The sequence below is a fragment of the Fringilla coelebs genome, assembly GCF_963513975.1.
Source record: "Fringilla coelebs genome assembly, chromosome: 16".
Classification (NCBI taxonomy): Eukaryota; Metazoa; Chordata; class Aves; order Passeriformes; family Fringillidae; genus Fringilla; species Fringilla coelebs.
Window position 1 is genome coordinate 14046875 of NC_140042.1, and position 14761 is coordinate 14061635.

General features: G+C 44.2%; 1 protein-coding gene across 6 annotated transcripts in view; it reads right to left on the reverse strand.

Moving 5' to 3' along the window:
• CREBBP (CREB binding lysine acetyltransferase) overlaps positions 1-14761 on the reverse strand; it is a 97473-nt gene that overhangs the window by 54862 nt on the left and 27850 nt on the right. For all 6 annotated transcript variants that reach the window (XM_084216534.1, XM_084216533.1, XM_084216532.1 and 3 more), the window contains one exon: positions 3574-3750. In XM_084216534.1, coding sequence (XP_084072660.1) covers positions 3574-3750 — 177 coding nt within the window. The remainder of the gene's footprint in view (positions 1-3573; positions 3751-14761) is intronic.

The following is a 14761-nucleotide window of genomic DNA, read 5'->3' on the forward strand; positions in this document are numbered from 1 at the left end:
ACGGGCAGCACTGCAGGGAGAGCAAAGCTTCGGCAGCCTCGATGGAAAAGCCTCACAGGGCTCCCCCCAGCAGCTCCTCCCAGAGGCTGCACACTCCAAAACCAGAGGCTGCTGGCTCCCAAAGTGGCTGCTGGCTCCCAGACTGGCTGCACACCACGCTGAGAGCCCGAGAGCAGAGCGTGGCTGGCATCCACAGCCCGGGGATCGTGCATGATCTCACCAGCACAGCACTGCCAGTGCTGCAGCAGAGCCATTTCAGCAGCACTGAGCCTCAGCAATGTGTCACCAAAACTTCCAACATCAGAAGCAAGGCTTTTCTTTTGGAAACTCCAGTTTTCAAGCTGCCCATTCTGCCCATCACCATTAAAAACAAAACAAACAAACAAAATCAATCCATCCTGCTGGCACTGAAAATTAATACCTTAATGCTGACCTCTTAATCATTTTAATAGCATAAGGTTTGTTCTTCTTTTCTAATTAAAGAGATTAATCCAAAGGTGCTTCTCAGGGTGTAGTGTAAGGTCATGCCTGGAGCATGGGCTGCAGTGAGCTCACCCTTCAGACCCACTTTACTGGGGGGGCAGGAGAGGGCTGCTCTCAGCAGAGGGGTAGCCTGAATTTGGATAAAAAATCCAAATCCACAGCTGCAGCACATTTGTCCTGGCTGCCAGGGTTATGCCTGGCAGTGGGAAAAGTCCTGGTTGCTGTTGGGGACAGGGGTGTCACACAGTAATGATTAGAATAATGTGGGCTAAGAAACTTAATCATCTTTTACTTTTGCAGCACACATATAAGGTGTAAGGCTAAAGACTGAAAGGAATATTTAAAAATATTTTGTTTTTCAGGACTTAGGAGTCCTCAGACAATGGCTGCACTTTTCTGCTTCCTCTTTTCTTGTTTAAATACCCCCTGTGGTAACCACAGTGCTCAGTGCCATGCTGCAATCTGGTTTCCTGCCTCACACAGGCCACACACCACCAAGCGTTCTCATTCACGTGGGTTTGTCTCTCACATGGAACAGTACTTTGGGGGCCCTTTAAGATAAGGATAGCACAGAAGGCTGGTTTTGCAAGATATGTGGTTGCACTCATCCCACAAAGGACCCTGTATGGGGTTTTTTTGGTTTTTTTAAATATGCAGTTGTCTTTCACTTGCTGGAGTGCATGGAGCCTGAACTGACCCTGCACAGGTTCATTTTTGATGGATGTTAACAAAACACAATAGCTTTTTCCACATCACTGCTGCATCCCTCAGGGAGCAGGACAGGCCGTGTCTCCAGGCCAAGCACATTAAATAAACCATCATCTCCAGGGACTAAAGGATCCCAGGACACAGAAATGGCAAAGGGATTGCAGCAAGAACACGCAGCAGGATTGCAGCTCTGCTCTGGGGACCTGCCTCTGTCACCAGCTGCTCTTCACAAGAGCCACTGGGGTCACATTTGGGTTGCTCAATGTGAGTGACAGATGTCACTTAGATGTGTGTTTCTGTAACTCATGGAACTGCTGTGGGTGTTATTTTACCCTTAGGTAATGCCTTAACATATCAAATAAGGTTTAGCAAGCCAGAGCCTACAAACCTCAAGTTCTGAGTCAGCAGATTCTGCCAGTCTTACTCTCCTTGTGCCTCTGAGCTCAAAACTGGGGCAACACATCTTTATCTCAGAGAGGTGCTGTGAAAATGAACTAATCCAAAGCATAAACCTGCTCCAGTGCTGACTGCCACAGGAAAGAGCATCTGGAATGACCAAGTGAGATATATTACAACATTCAGCCAGCAAAGCCCACAGCTACACACCGAGCTGCAAAAATAGAACTAAATGTTGACTGTGTGCTCTTTCCAGGGGCTCTGTTCATATTGTTCACTGAATAAAGCAAAGTCCCTGTGGAAGGAATAACATATGGCCATGGATGTGCTATTACCAAATAATTACACTGCCTTACCCACTGTTGCCAAATAAAGGTTAAATTCTAACGAGTGTGACATTTCTTTTTAAATTCTTGGCTTTGCAATAAAAATGTTTAGATGGAAATTCAGTTTTTGAAGTTGCACCCCTGTCAGGACCACCGTGCCTCTAACCCCCACGTGAGCTGAGACCTTTGGGCTCCACAGTGCCCATGTCTGTTGGCTGAAATGCCCAATACTCTCTGTGGTGCTGCGAGGGAAAAGAAGATATATTGGACATACAAAGCTTTTGACACCTGAGAAACAAAGACAAATGGTTCTGATTGTTCTCTCAGTTGGTATTTTTGACATTTTGAAACTGCAATTGATACTACTGGGAAAGTTTCCTTTACTTTCCTCTTTCTCTTCGACAAGATGGGAGAAAGAAAATAGTTTTTGATTTTATTTCTCTCCCATCACCTGAAAAGCCTTGATGGCAAATGCCTTTTTTATTCCATCTGAGTATTGACCACTACATCCTATACTAGCAAGTGAGTATATTAAGACTTAGACTTTCCCAAACATGACTTTTAAATGAGCAGAAAATTAGGCTTCAAGATCACCCAGTCCCTGAGATGAATACAGCATTTTGGGGAGACCTGCAGGTTTTCTGCAGCATGAGGACAATAACTCCCTTGCTTTACACCTGATGTAGAGATGTACAAACACTTAACACAATAAGAGTAGTCATGCAGTAAATTGTCTTTTACAAATATTCTTCATGAGTGCAAGTGGTTTTCTGAACATGGTGTTAATCCAGTCACAAGCCCCTTTCCATAATCATAAACAGTAAATGATGATATTAGAGAAAGATTTCACAGCGTAACTAGAGGGAAATTAGGAAGTGATTCTCTAAAATCAGGAGAAAAGAGGAAGTTTATTGCATCCTCTTGCCTCTCATACAGAGCTTATTAGTGACAGGCAGGTAGCAAACACAGTGAGGGAAGAGCAAGCATTGGTTGTGCCAAAAAATAGCTTTTTTGGATTTAAATTAAAAAATAAGCAATTTTCAGGTCTTACAAGTTTCTATAGTAACTGCTATCATGTATAAGAATATAAAATGCAACAAGCTGGAGTTGCCATAGAAACAACACAAGCAGTTTGATTAATACGCAACATCCTGAGACAAATGGGAATATTTAATTTAACTTTATAAAGAGAACTCTGGTAAACATCATACTATAAACTTGTAAGGTGTCCTAGTAAGAACTGTCCCTGCAAGTTTGTGACATGCCAGTCATGCACAGTATAAAGTGAGAAGCATCTGGGCTGTTTACCACATCAGTTTCAAAGGATATGAGGTACTATTGAGTTTCAGGAGTGTGGTGATGTACCCAACACATTCTAATTGACACCAAGAACCTGAAGAAGACATTTTTATCTGGTTTAAAACTAAATCTACCAGCCAAAATGCAGTTTTTATAATTGTGGTCCTTGAGAAAGTATAACCATTGCATAAAAATGGACAGAAGTTTTATATACACGCTGCAGAGTGGAAATGAGAAACCATGGGACAACTCTGATGCTTAAATGACCACGGAGAAGTAATTTGATAGTGTTGGATCACCCAAGAACTGAGAAAGCACTAGGAAGAGGTAAAGATTGCAGGAAGCAGCAGGTCCAACTCACCATGTTTGGCACACTGGTGACAGGGGTACTCTTGATGTCGGCAGGGAAGGGAGACAGACTGTTGGCCATGCCCGGCTTGCTCGGCAACTGAGGATTCACTCCTGCAGCTCCCATCTGCTGCCCTCCAGTTTGACTGAAAGGTTGCCCAAAGGGAGTAGTGTTACCTGTCATTCCCAGCTGGAAAAGAATGAATGAATGAAGTGATTAGAGTTTTTGTGATTCCAAAGGGAGATTAAAAAAATGCAAACATATGTCAAATATTCATTTTTGCATTCGCAGAGACCAAATTCCGGTGTAAGGTTCTCAATATTAAATTCTCAGTATTAAATTCACAATTTCACAACTTGAATCAAGTTAAAATATATCCTAAAAAGATGTTTTACAAATATATACTGCTGTGTGGGGGTGAAGTCTTGCAATTCAACTTACAAAATCAAAGGAAAACACAAGCTCATCCTTCTCAATCCACATCAATAGAAATTACTTTTTCCAACACTACAGGAACTTTGGAAGAGCAAACAAACTTCAAATCCTGTGATACTTCGTGCATTCTGAGCACAAAGCATGACTTTGCACACAGACAGATGGGAAGGGAGGGGAATATACAGAGGCATCGAGCAAATGGTTATCAACTTATGTTTTGGTACTCGAGGAGAAGTGTCTGAGCAAAAAGATGTCTAAGACTGACAGCCTTGATAAATGACACCCCAAGAACTCCCCAAGACTAGAAAACAGAAACACAACTCCCCCTGAATGACTGGAGAGAACATTGTACACCCAAAGAGCTGCTTGGCCTTCAGGAGTCTCCCCCATGGTGAAATCTCCTCCACTGGAACCACAGAATCACTGAGGCTGGAAAAGACCTCCAAGACCACTGAGTCCAACCTGGGACCCATCACACCTTGTCACCCACCCTGTGTGCCATGTCCAGGCTTTCCTTAGACTCCTCCAGGGATGGGGATTCCACCACCTGCCTGGGCAGCCCCTTACAATGTCTGACCACCCTTTCTGGGAAGAAATTCCTGCTGATGTCCAACCTGGACCTCTCCTGGCACAGCCTGAGGCTGTTCCCTCTCATCCTGTCCCTTGTTCTGTGGGAGCAGAGCCTCTGTCCACCCTCCTCTCAGGGAGTTGTGGAGAGCCAGAAGGTCCCACCTGAGCCTTCTCTTCTCCAGGCTGAGCCCCCTCAGTCCCTCCCATAGGATGTACTCAATAGATCACATTTGTTCACCCTCCTGCCTCACTCTGGGAGGATTTCTAGGTGACTTTATGACCTGGCCCTAAATATGATCCTAACCACTGAAAAAAGTCTTTATTTGAAATAGTAAATCCTGTTTTATTTTCCTCCTCCCTTTACCTCTCCAGCCTTTCCTTCCTCAACACAAAAATGAACAGAATGGTGTTCTGTGGTCCTGGTTTCTCCCCTTCCCTTGCCAGCAGGGACTCAGGGACTATGCCCAAAGCTGGAGGGAGGGCTGCTCACATCAGCTTATCACTGCAACAGCCTCATAATGAGGGATTATTCAGGGGTTGCTTTTTATGCTTACAGGAATTGGGCTGAACGAGCTGTTGAGGAAGCACCAGTTACAGAGCAGCAAATTACACCAGGGCAGAGTCCAATAAACACCATTTGACTGGGCCTTGTCCTCTTTGTCCCTGTACTTTGTCCCCTCTGGTTTCAGACAGCTGGCCCTGCCACTCTCCAAGCAGCTTTATGTTAGGAAATGCTCCCTTTCCCTGCATCCTGCCCAGTGACTGTTGCCAGATTTGGGCCTTTCTTCACTGTACAAGACGTTCTATCTTTACACATTAAAAAAATCCCAAAAGCTGTTACTTTGCAATATATGAGGTTATCAAATCTGTGCTGTGTCCCAGAGTAAAGCTGAATAATTCAAATAGCAAGTAAGACCAAAAATTAGCATCTAAAGTTTGGTCCCAAGACTGCCTTTTAAGAGAAGTGGTGTTAGCTGCTATCACATTGCACAAATATCAAGAATTTAATTTTCTGCATTTCTGTGTTTGTTTTGCAGACTGCATGTTCAGAGAAATTATTTTAATTATTATTTATTACACCACAGATTTTGGCAGCTTTCTCTGAAGAATTAATAGCAAAGCATTTAATAAAATTACCCACTCAACCCACTATTTCAGGCAAGGTATGAGAAAATGTCATCTGATAATGACAGCTGTTCATTAATGCTGTAGGGGTCTATCAGACCAACAGTGAAGAAAATTTCCGAAACTAAAAGTGAGATTCTGAGAAAGCTTAGGAGAACTACTGAAACCTTTCAGAAGCCAGAAATAGGAACATTAACTCTGGGGCTGTTAGTCAGTCCCCTCATGCCTAATTCCTAACTACAAACTTCGTTGTTGGAAGGATGTTGCTCTTCCAGTCTTCTTTGAGCTTGCTTGAAAGTTTGGAGGAGTTTTTTGAATGGAATAATACAAAGACTTCTCTGGCAGCCACCACTACACTTCCTGCAGATGTTTACAGTCACCCCAGCACTGGGAGAGCCATGGGGAGCCCAAAGAGAGAGACAGGAATGCTGCTCAGCCCTCTGCCCATGGCTCCATGGCAAGCAGAGCCCTCCCTGGGCCTGGCAGCTCATGGATGGAGCAGCCCCAGACACCAGGGAGGAGATGGAAAAGGCTCAGTGCAGGCAATGAATGCCCAGTGGATGTGCTGAGCTTGGAAGCCTGGTGTTAAAAGCTTCTGGCAGAATCTTACACAGCTGCATTTTCAAAGAGCGGAAGGGAGATTTTCTTTGGGCAGTGAGAATGCTGAGCAAATTCACCTCGAATTTAAGTTCTTGCTCCAAAAAGATATGGTGAGTTGTTCTCATCTCACTATCAGAAATATTAACACTTTTTAATTAAAGGAAGCATGTTTAAAAATAGATTTTTAGGAAAAAAAATAGTTTTAAAGTTTGTTAAAACTCTAAATGACTCGAAGATCCCTAAAACACTGAGGCTCTGCAATCCTAACAAGTACCACCATTTTATTTTAACATTTCCTTTTCAATAGATCTTGTTATTAGACAGATCACAACTCTGTACAAAAACAAAGTAACCTTTTAAATCTTCCAAGCTGAGTGCTTAATAGGATGAGGATACTTTTTCCTACTCTAGGTGGTCATAAAGTAATAAATACTCGATTGGAAGTTTAAGAAATGCTTTGCTGTTCTTTGAAATCCAGCTTGAAGCAGAGCAGCTTCCATTTGAAACCTTGTATTTTAGTTAACCTGCTCTCTGCCACATTGTATTTCAGCGTCCAAAGCTTTCACAAGGGAAAGGAACCCAAAGCTAAAACATTACACCAGTCTGTAACTTTAAAAAACTAGCAACATTTGATAACATTGTAAAGCACCAGACTTGCCTTTTAACCGACACTTCCCTTTCGTAAATTACTGACAATGAAACAAAGTACTAAAGACTCATTTGTTGTTTGAAGATCATCTTAAAAAAAAAAAAAGTCTGAATAATTGGAAAAACCTTTCTTGTGCGGCAATCATTGAAGTAAATATGGAGATAAAAATAAGGAGGGATCCTCCAGAAGATGAGTTTATTAAAGCTGATATTCATGGTTTCAGGGGGCTTTAAACTCAGTTTTTCCTGGGAAGAATTCAAATTAACAGGACTGTGACTTCCAGAGACTAAGGATGCACAACACAATGTGAGACCTGCTTGAACCAACTCTTATCCATTTTTAACAGCTTCCAACCAAGTCTGGGATCAGCGAGGAGCTTCAGTGGCAGAACAAGCTGCTGACAAACAGCACTGGGATCCAGAGCTGTTCCTGGTGCCCTGAGGAGCAGCTGGGAATTGATTCCAAACACAGCCAGGTAGGGACTCCAGCAAAGCAAACCACTGTCAGCTCCTCCCTGGTGGGAAGGCAGCAAACAGGAGGGGGAAGGAAAGGAAGAATCAGGCAGATCCCTGAGTGTCACACACTGAAAGACACAGGCACAAACTGCAGTTCCTGGTTAATTATCTGAATGCTGAGCCCAGCGACTTCTGTGGAACTTTAAACCATGGCTGACTGAAATTTCAAAAAACAACTGGTAAATAGATGCAGAAGATTGAGCCTACGCATTGTAAAGAGTTTATCTTGTTTGTTTATTCTGCAAATGGAAACTGGCAGCTCCAAGCAAAGGACTCAAAAGGCTCAAACGCTCAAGCTCCTGCCTCTGCTTCCAGGATTTTTCCAAGCAGGTAAGGGAAGGCAGATACTCAGAAGACCTTTGTTTTTATATTTCTGAAACAGAACCCTGATCCCAAAACAGATAGTTCAGGGGAAGATTACCAGGTAATTATAAGTCACCAAAAAAGATAAACCAGCAAGAACACTGGAGTTTACAACCTGGTAAGAATGGTCATTTTCATGGGAAACTCTGAGCCATTACAAAGATTTGTATTTGGCTTAAAGTTTGTTAAATTTACTTTTCTAAAAGGAAGGGGAGCAAAGAGCAATCCAGTGTGAGTTGTTTCTTTTTCCACCTGCATGCAGCAGGCATGGATGGGCATCACAGGGCTACCCCACCTTCCATCCAGTGCATCTCCATGACACCAACAGCTGCAAGCTTCTCTCTGACAATTTGGGTTATGTTGTTCACTCCCTTTTGCTCTAAGCTCATGGATGTTCCCTACACGCTGCCTTTGCTCCCCTCCCTCATTTCATCTCCTTTCTCTTTCTGCCACCATTTTCAGCTCAGTTCCCTGCGCTCCATCCCATGGTGGCTCCTTTCATCCCACCTCATCCTCTGCAATTCACGTCTTTTACTTCTATTTCTGTGCTGCAATTTTGGGAAAATCTTGCTTCTTTTGCCCAGCTCTTTGTGGTCACAGCTGCATGAATTCTGATGGGGTAGAGCAGACTTACCCAAGAAAGGTGTTGCTCTGTTCCACCAGCTGCAGGAGGGGAGATAAAGGGGTGTATCCCAAGTGCAAGTTAAGGCTAGGGGTGCCTCAAGAAGGAACATGATTAATGCAGGACACCACCTTAAACACATTATTTCTGCTCTAAAACAGTTCTCAGAAATATGATAATGACACTCTCCTTTAATGGAAAAGAGGCATTTAATTTAATAATTCTGCTATCCCAGGAAGACAAGTAGATTCTGTTCCCTTTTTTATCACTATGGCAACTCTCTAAGATACTAGAATCTATTACTGAGTGTGGATAGGAAATAGGCTATTCCACTCTATTCTCATAAGCCAAGGAATGTACAAACTTCCAAGCTGAAAACCCCCTCCAGCACTTAAAACCTTTGTTCAGCTGCCTTGGACTACAGGAGCCATCACACTGCAGTGCTGTGAGCAGCAGCTGTGGGAGGTGCTTCTCCTGTTTTACTTCTTATTCTCTTCAAAGCAGAACAGCAATCCCATTTCCTCCAGCTCCTGGAGTTTCATAGATTTTACACCAAACCTACAAACCTCACCTGAGTGTGCAGCTCCGAGGTGATGTGACAAGGGAGAAGTTCACCAATCTAATCCTGAAGTCACCTTTCAGAGCAGACTGGATCTCCACACTGTGTTATTCCTTCTGATTTTAAAGCTTCCTTTTCCCCTCCCTTCTATAGCAACACTGACACACCACAGTACTTCCTCCTCTCCTCAGCATCAAGGGGATGAATTATGCTCCTCTTGTACACCAAGTGTTCAGGCTGTAAATAAACTCTACCCTTCCCTCCTCCTTTAAGTTTTTATCAACTGTCTCCTCACCTCCACCACCACAGCTCTCACTCCTGCACTCAGGGTACTCCATCACCACATTCCTCCAGGGCTGCCAGGACATGAAACCAACAAATACCCCACTCCCTGTTACAAGCACATCATTTCCTACTCCCTTTTTAGCTTACCCTCCAAGACACTGTCAGAAACCTCACACCTGCATGCAGCCATGCTCCTTGCAATCCCTTTTCCTTTCGGAAATTCCGCTCTCCTCTGTTGCCCCAGCCCACTTTTCACTCCAGGGTTTCCAAATTTAATAAAAGGTCTGGCAGGACAGACTGAGTTCAGCCTCAATTTTCCTGTGAGAGAGAAAGCACTTGCATTTGTAGGCATGTGCCAAGGAGCAGCACCCACCTCTGACAGCACCCCTGGATTTGTATCTTATACCACCACTACTTACCTAAAGTTAATGCCATAATATATTTTTTTAAATTAGCCGGTCCAGACAGATTAGTCAAAAAACCCCCCCAAAACTACCCAAAGCAACAAACTTTCTCCAAGTTAAATGTTGATTTTCATTAAATTTTGAAGCATTGACTCTGTACAAAAATAGAAGAAGGTTATTCTTCTGGCCAAGTATTTAAAACCAAAACAATACCATGAGATTTAGACTGAGCTGACAACAGAAAAAATACTAGAAGGTTGATATGAGAATCAGAGAACTCAAAACAACACGGGCTCAGTGGAAAATAAGCCTGGCTAAAGTAATCTGATTATGATCCAATCCCATAAAATAAAAATAGTTATCATTAATATTCAATTCAGTATCTGCTGGATTTTTTGCCTAGAAAACAGCCTGGAAAGAAAGGAAGCAAACGAGACAAGCTTGGCCAGACTTTGAAAGCCATGAATCTGCAAAATGCTTGAAGAAGAACAAATGTGAGCTCTCAATGTGCCAACAGGAGGGATGAAAAGACAATTGGAGAAGGGGAAAGTGCCATCATTACGTGTCTGGAGTGATGGGAATGCTGCTGCAACAAGGACCAACATGCTGTACTAGTTCAGGAATGACAGGTAAAAATGACAGAATCCAGAGAGGCCTCAAGTAGTGTTCAAAGGACTAATGGGTATGGCCGAAGACAGGCTAATTGCAATCTAATAGCCTAATTAATTTAGCTTACTATTTAAGCTTATTAATTTGCTTATGTTATTAAGGCAAGGGCTGACGTAATTTTAAAGTACTGATTTTGAGAATAAAAAGGTGATAACACAAGTATTTTCTATTTAGCAAAGACAGATCAACAGGTAAGAACTGAAGCTCTGTAGCTTCAGAGCCAAAATTAGAAAAAAGTGGAAGTGACTACCACTGAAATCGTTAAGATTGCATTAATGTTTTATTTAAATAGTGTGCACTTCTACTCATCAACAGGAGTTAGTTCACAAAAATCATAAGGCCTCTAGTCAGAGGTATCCTGCCTTTGTACCACTGTCATTTCCATATGCTCTAGTCTTTATAAAATGGAAACTTATAACAGAAAGATAATTACAAATTCTCTTCTGCTTGTCCAGAGACAACACCAAAAGATGAGAAGAAAAAATTATCCCTGGTAGCAAAAATAATGTGAGACTCTTGACTAGAATCCATTTACCAAACTCAGTGACCAAAGTCCAGGAAGGCAGAGTTGTAGAACAGAAGCCAAAAAATGAATCAAACGATTGCACGCTCCTGTGTACCCCAGAACTGTGTTACTGAGCATGGCTGAGTGCAGCCCCAGGTGATGGCTCTTGTGAAGACATGAGATCACACACAGGACAGACTCCAGCACAGAATTCCATCCACTCACTCAATCCTGCAGCAATTAAGCCATCTTTTCAGACTGACATTGATTGCAGGATCACAAACCAGTTATACTGTTAGTCAGGCATCCTAGGGAAACTGCACACCCTCCCCCTCCCTCAGATCAATTTTTCTCTAATCACTTTGGAAATCACTGGTCAATTTGACCCATTTTTCTTAATGGCCTCACAGATAATTAAGTTCCCAAGATTACCGAGCAGAGATGGACAGGTAGATTATGACACAGTCCTGGTTCTGGCCAGGACAGATTTATTTTCTGCAGTAGCTGGGAGGGGGCACGTCCAGGACACAGAGGTTATTCTGTACCACCTCCCATCACTGCTGAGGGCAGGGGAAAGGGAGTCTCTTCCAGGGAGAAGGGGTTTTCTGAGCATTTTGCATGTGAATCATTCACCTCTCTTTGTTTTCTTATCTCGCGGCTGTTTCTCGCAGCTGTTTCTTGCGCTTATCCGAAACTGTGATCTTTGCTTTTTGTGCCTCTCTCCTCCCCAGCCCACCTCAGGGGGAGGGGGTCAGGGACAGTCTCATTTGGAGCACAAATTGGGGAATCCCATTCTTAAAGCACAACAGCTTTATCAGGCACCCAGCGTGAGGCTCCGAGGGTCGAGATAACCACAGATCTGCCGAATCGAGCTGGAAACAAATTTATCTGAGCATTTGCTGTATTAGGTATGGAGCAGCTGGTCACAGTGCTGCTTTGTCTGCTCCTGTGGGTGTGGTACTTCACCTGCTTCTTTAAGTGCCCACCACAGCACTCTCCTTCAGAGCAGGAGAGACAGCAGGATGGTTTTGCTGCTCTGCTGTGGGGCATCAGTTTATGGGATGGAAACATCGAGAGCAACGAGGGTCATTTGGGATGGGTGTTCAGTGCTGCTCGCCTGCCCTCACCTCGGCACTACCTTTGGGAATCCATAAATAATCGTGCACAGCCTGTGGGGGGAACAGGAGAGAAAGGTTTTCCCCAGCTTTCCATCCCCATTTCCTCCTTCAGGCCCGTCACAAAAGTTTTTGAGGGTTTTTAATTTCCCTCGGATGTTGAGTACACAATGCACGTAGTGGAAGATTGCACGGAGTGCACCATGGCCATAGGCCAGCTACTGGCAATGATAGCAGAGAAATGAGAACGGGGCTTCAGGGGACTCCTGAACTCTGGCAAGATGAAGATCATCTTCTTCCCTCCCTACCAACCTGTGGAAGGACTGACCAAGACTGCAGACAGATCAGATGGAGCAAACTAGAAAGTAAAAGTCCCATGTGGACACCAGTAGGGACCAGAATCTCTGCTACTGGGAGCAAGCTGCCCCCAGCTTGGAACCACGAGGTAACCTCTGCTTCTTCCTGCATAGTCACAGAGAGGACATGAAGAAGTGGGATGAAAATCCCACCTCTGCCCTGGCAGCATGAGCATGAGAGTTCAGAAGAAGAACAACCACCACAGGAAATTCTTCAAGGATAAATGCCCCTCCAGTTTCCTGTGGGCACGTCCTCAGACATAATGAAGGGCTAATGTTATTTCACATCCTCTAAAAGAGACCTCTGGTTCATATTTGTAACAAACAAGTACCATGATCAGAACTAGAGGGGCCCTGCTCCCCAGCCAGGTGGAGAAAAGGGACTGTTGGATCTCTTGGACTGTGTGGATCCATGGCCTAGCACATCAGACACACAAGAATATAAGGCTTTGGTTGACACTGGCATACAATGTCCCCTGATGCCACTGAGGTCCATAGGGACAGAATCCACCTCTGTGTTTGGGGTGGCAGGGGGATCCCAACAGCTGATTGCACTGGAAGCTGAAGTGAGCTTGACTGGGAATAAATGGCAGCACACTCCATTGTGAGTGGCCCAGAAGCCCCAGGTATCCTTGACATGGATCACCTCAGAAGAGGGTCCCAAAAGGGAATCACTGGGCTTCAAGAAGAGCTGCCATGGAGACAGAGAGAATTAGAATTTGACAGTTAATTCCTTGTCTGGTCTCTCTGCCTTTTGCTGTGAGACTGAGGAGGGATGAAGAACAACAAGCCCTGATCACTACCACAGCAGTGCCCTGTTGGCCAGGTGGCACCAGCTGGCCCATGGGACCCCATCCATGGGAGGGGCTGTGGATTGGAGAGCTCAGCCAGACCTGCTCACCCTTCAACAGCCCCACACAACCAGTGTGTCAGCCCAGTGGAAAGGGCAGACTGACAGTGGACTATGGTGGCCTGAATGAAGTCACACCATTACTGGGAGCTGGACGTGCCCCAGGGGTAGAAACACAGCTCCACTACTTGTCATGGACTGATCCAGACTGCACTGGAAAGGGTGAGGCTCCAGAACATTTACAGCACATTGGTGACATCATTGTATGGCAGAACAGGGCAGAGGAGGGTTTTGATAAAGGGGAGAAGATAATCCAAATCCTTCTGAAGGTTGGTTTTGCCATAAAGCAAGGTAAGGTTAAAAGGCCTCACTGTAGGTTTTTGGAGGATGCACATCCCAGAGTACAGTCAGACTGTCAGCTCTTTCCATCTTGTGACGCAGAAGAAAAATGATTTCACGTGGAACAACACTTGAAAGTGAACAACAAGCTTTGAACAGATCAAACAAGAGCTTGTTTAAGCAGTAGCCCCTGGGCCAGTCAGGACAGGACAGGATGTAAAAACCTTGTTCTACAGTCAGGGAGAATGGTCCTTCCTGGCAAGTCTGATAAAAAGTACCTGGGGAGACTTGAAGATGACCCCATGGGTTCTGGAGTCAGGATCCAAGGCCTGGTGCACCCAAACTGAAAAAGGGATCCTGGCAGCATATGAAGAGGTTCAAGCTGCTTCCAAAGTGACTGGCCCTCAAGCACAGCTTCTCCTGGAACCCTGACTACCAGTGCTGGGCTGGATGTTCAAAGGGAAAGTGCCTTTCCCACGTCATGCCAAGTGAGCTCCTGATGCAGTTCGTAACTAGCCTACAGCACACCAGTCCTCCTGCCCTGGAAGACATCTAGGACTGACAGAACGCACAGCCATGGACTAAATGAACTCAACAGACATTTTGGAGGGATGGACACTGACTAAAGAAATGGTATCTGTGCTTATGGGAGATGTGTGTGTATATATATATATATATATATATATATATATATATATATATATATATATATATATATATATATATATATATATATATATATAAATACAAATGTATGTATCTAGTTGGAAGGTGTAGGAATTGGACAGGAGTTCATGGTATGTAATAAGGGGTAATGTCCTGGTTCCAGTCAGGACAGGGTTAATTTTTTGCAGTAGCCAGGACAGGGCAGGGCCAGGATACTGAGGTTATTCTGCAGCACCTCATGCCATTGCCAAAAAGCAGGAGTCTCCTCTGGGGAGATGGGGTTCCTCCTGATAACCCTGTGAGCCAGCAGGAGGGAGAGGTGGGTAATAGGGTAATGCTGTTCTGTGCATTTTGCATGTGAATCACTTGCCTCTCTCATATACTTTCGTTATTAATACCCCTTGCTGTTCCTGTTTCTTATCTAATTGCTGCTTCCAGTAAATTGTTCTTATCTCAGCCTGTGATCTCTGCCTTTTCTGCCTCCAATTCTCCTCTCCATCCCACCAAAAGGGAAAGGGGGACTGAGTGACTGGCAGCACAGGTTGGAGAATCTCAGTGGGAGCACTAAATTCA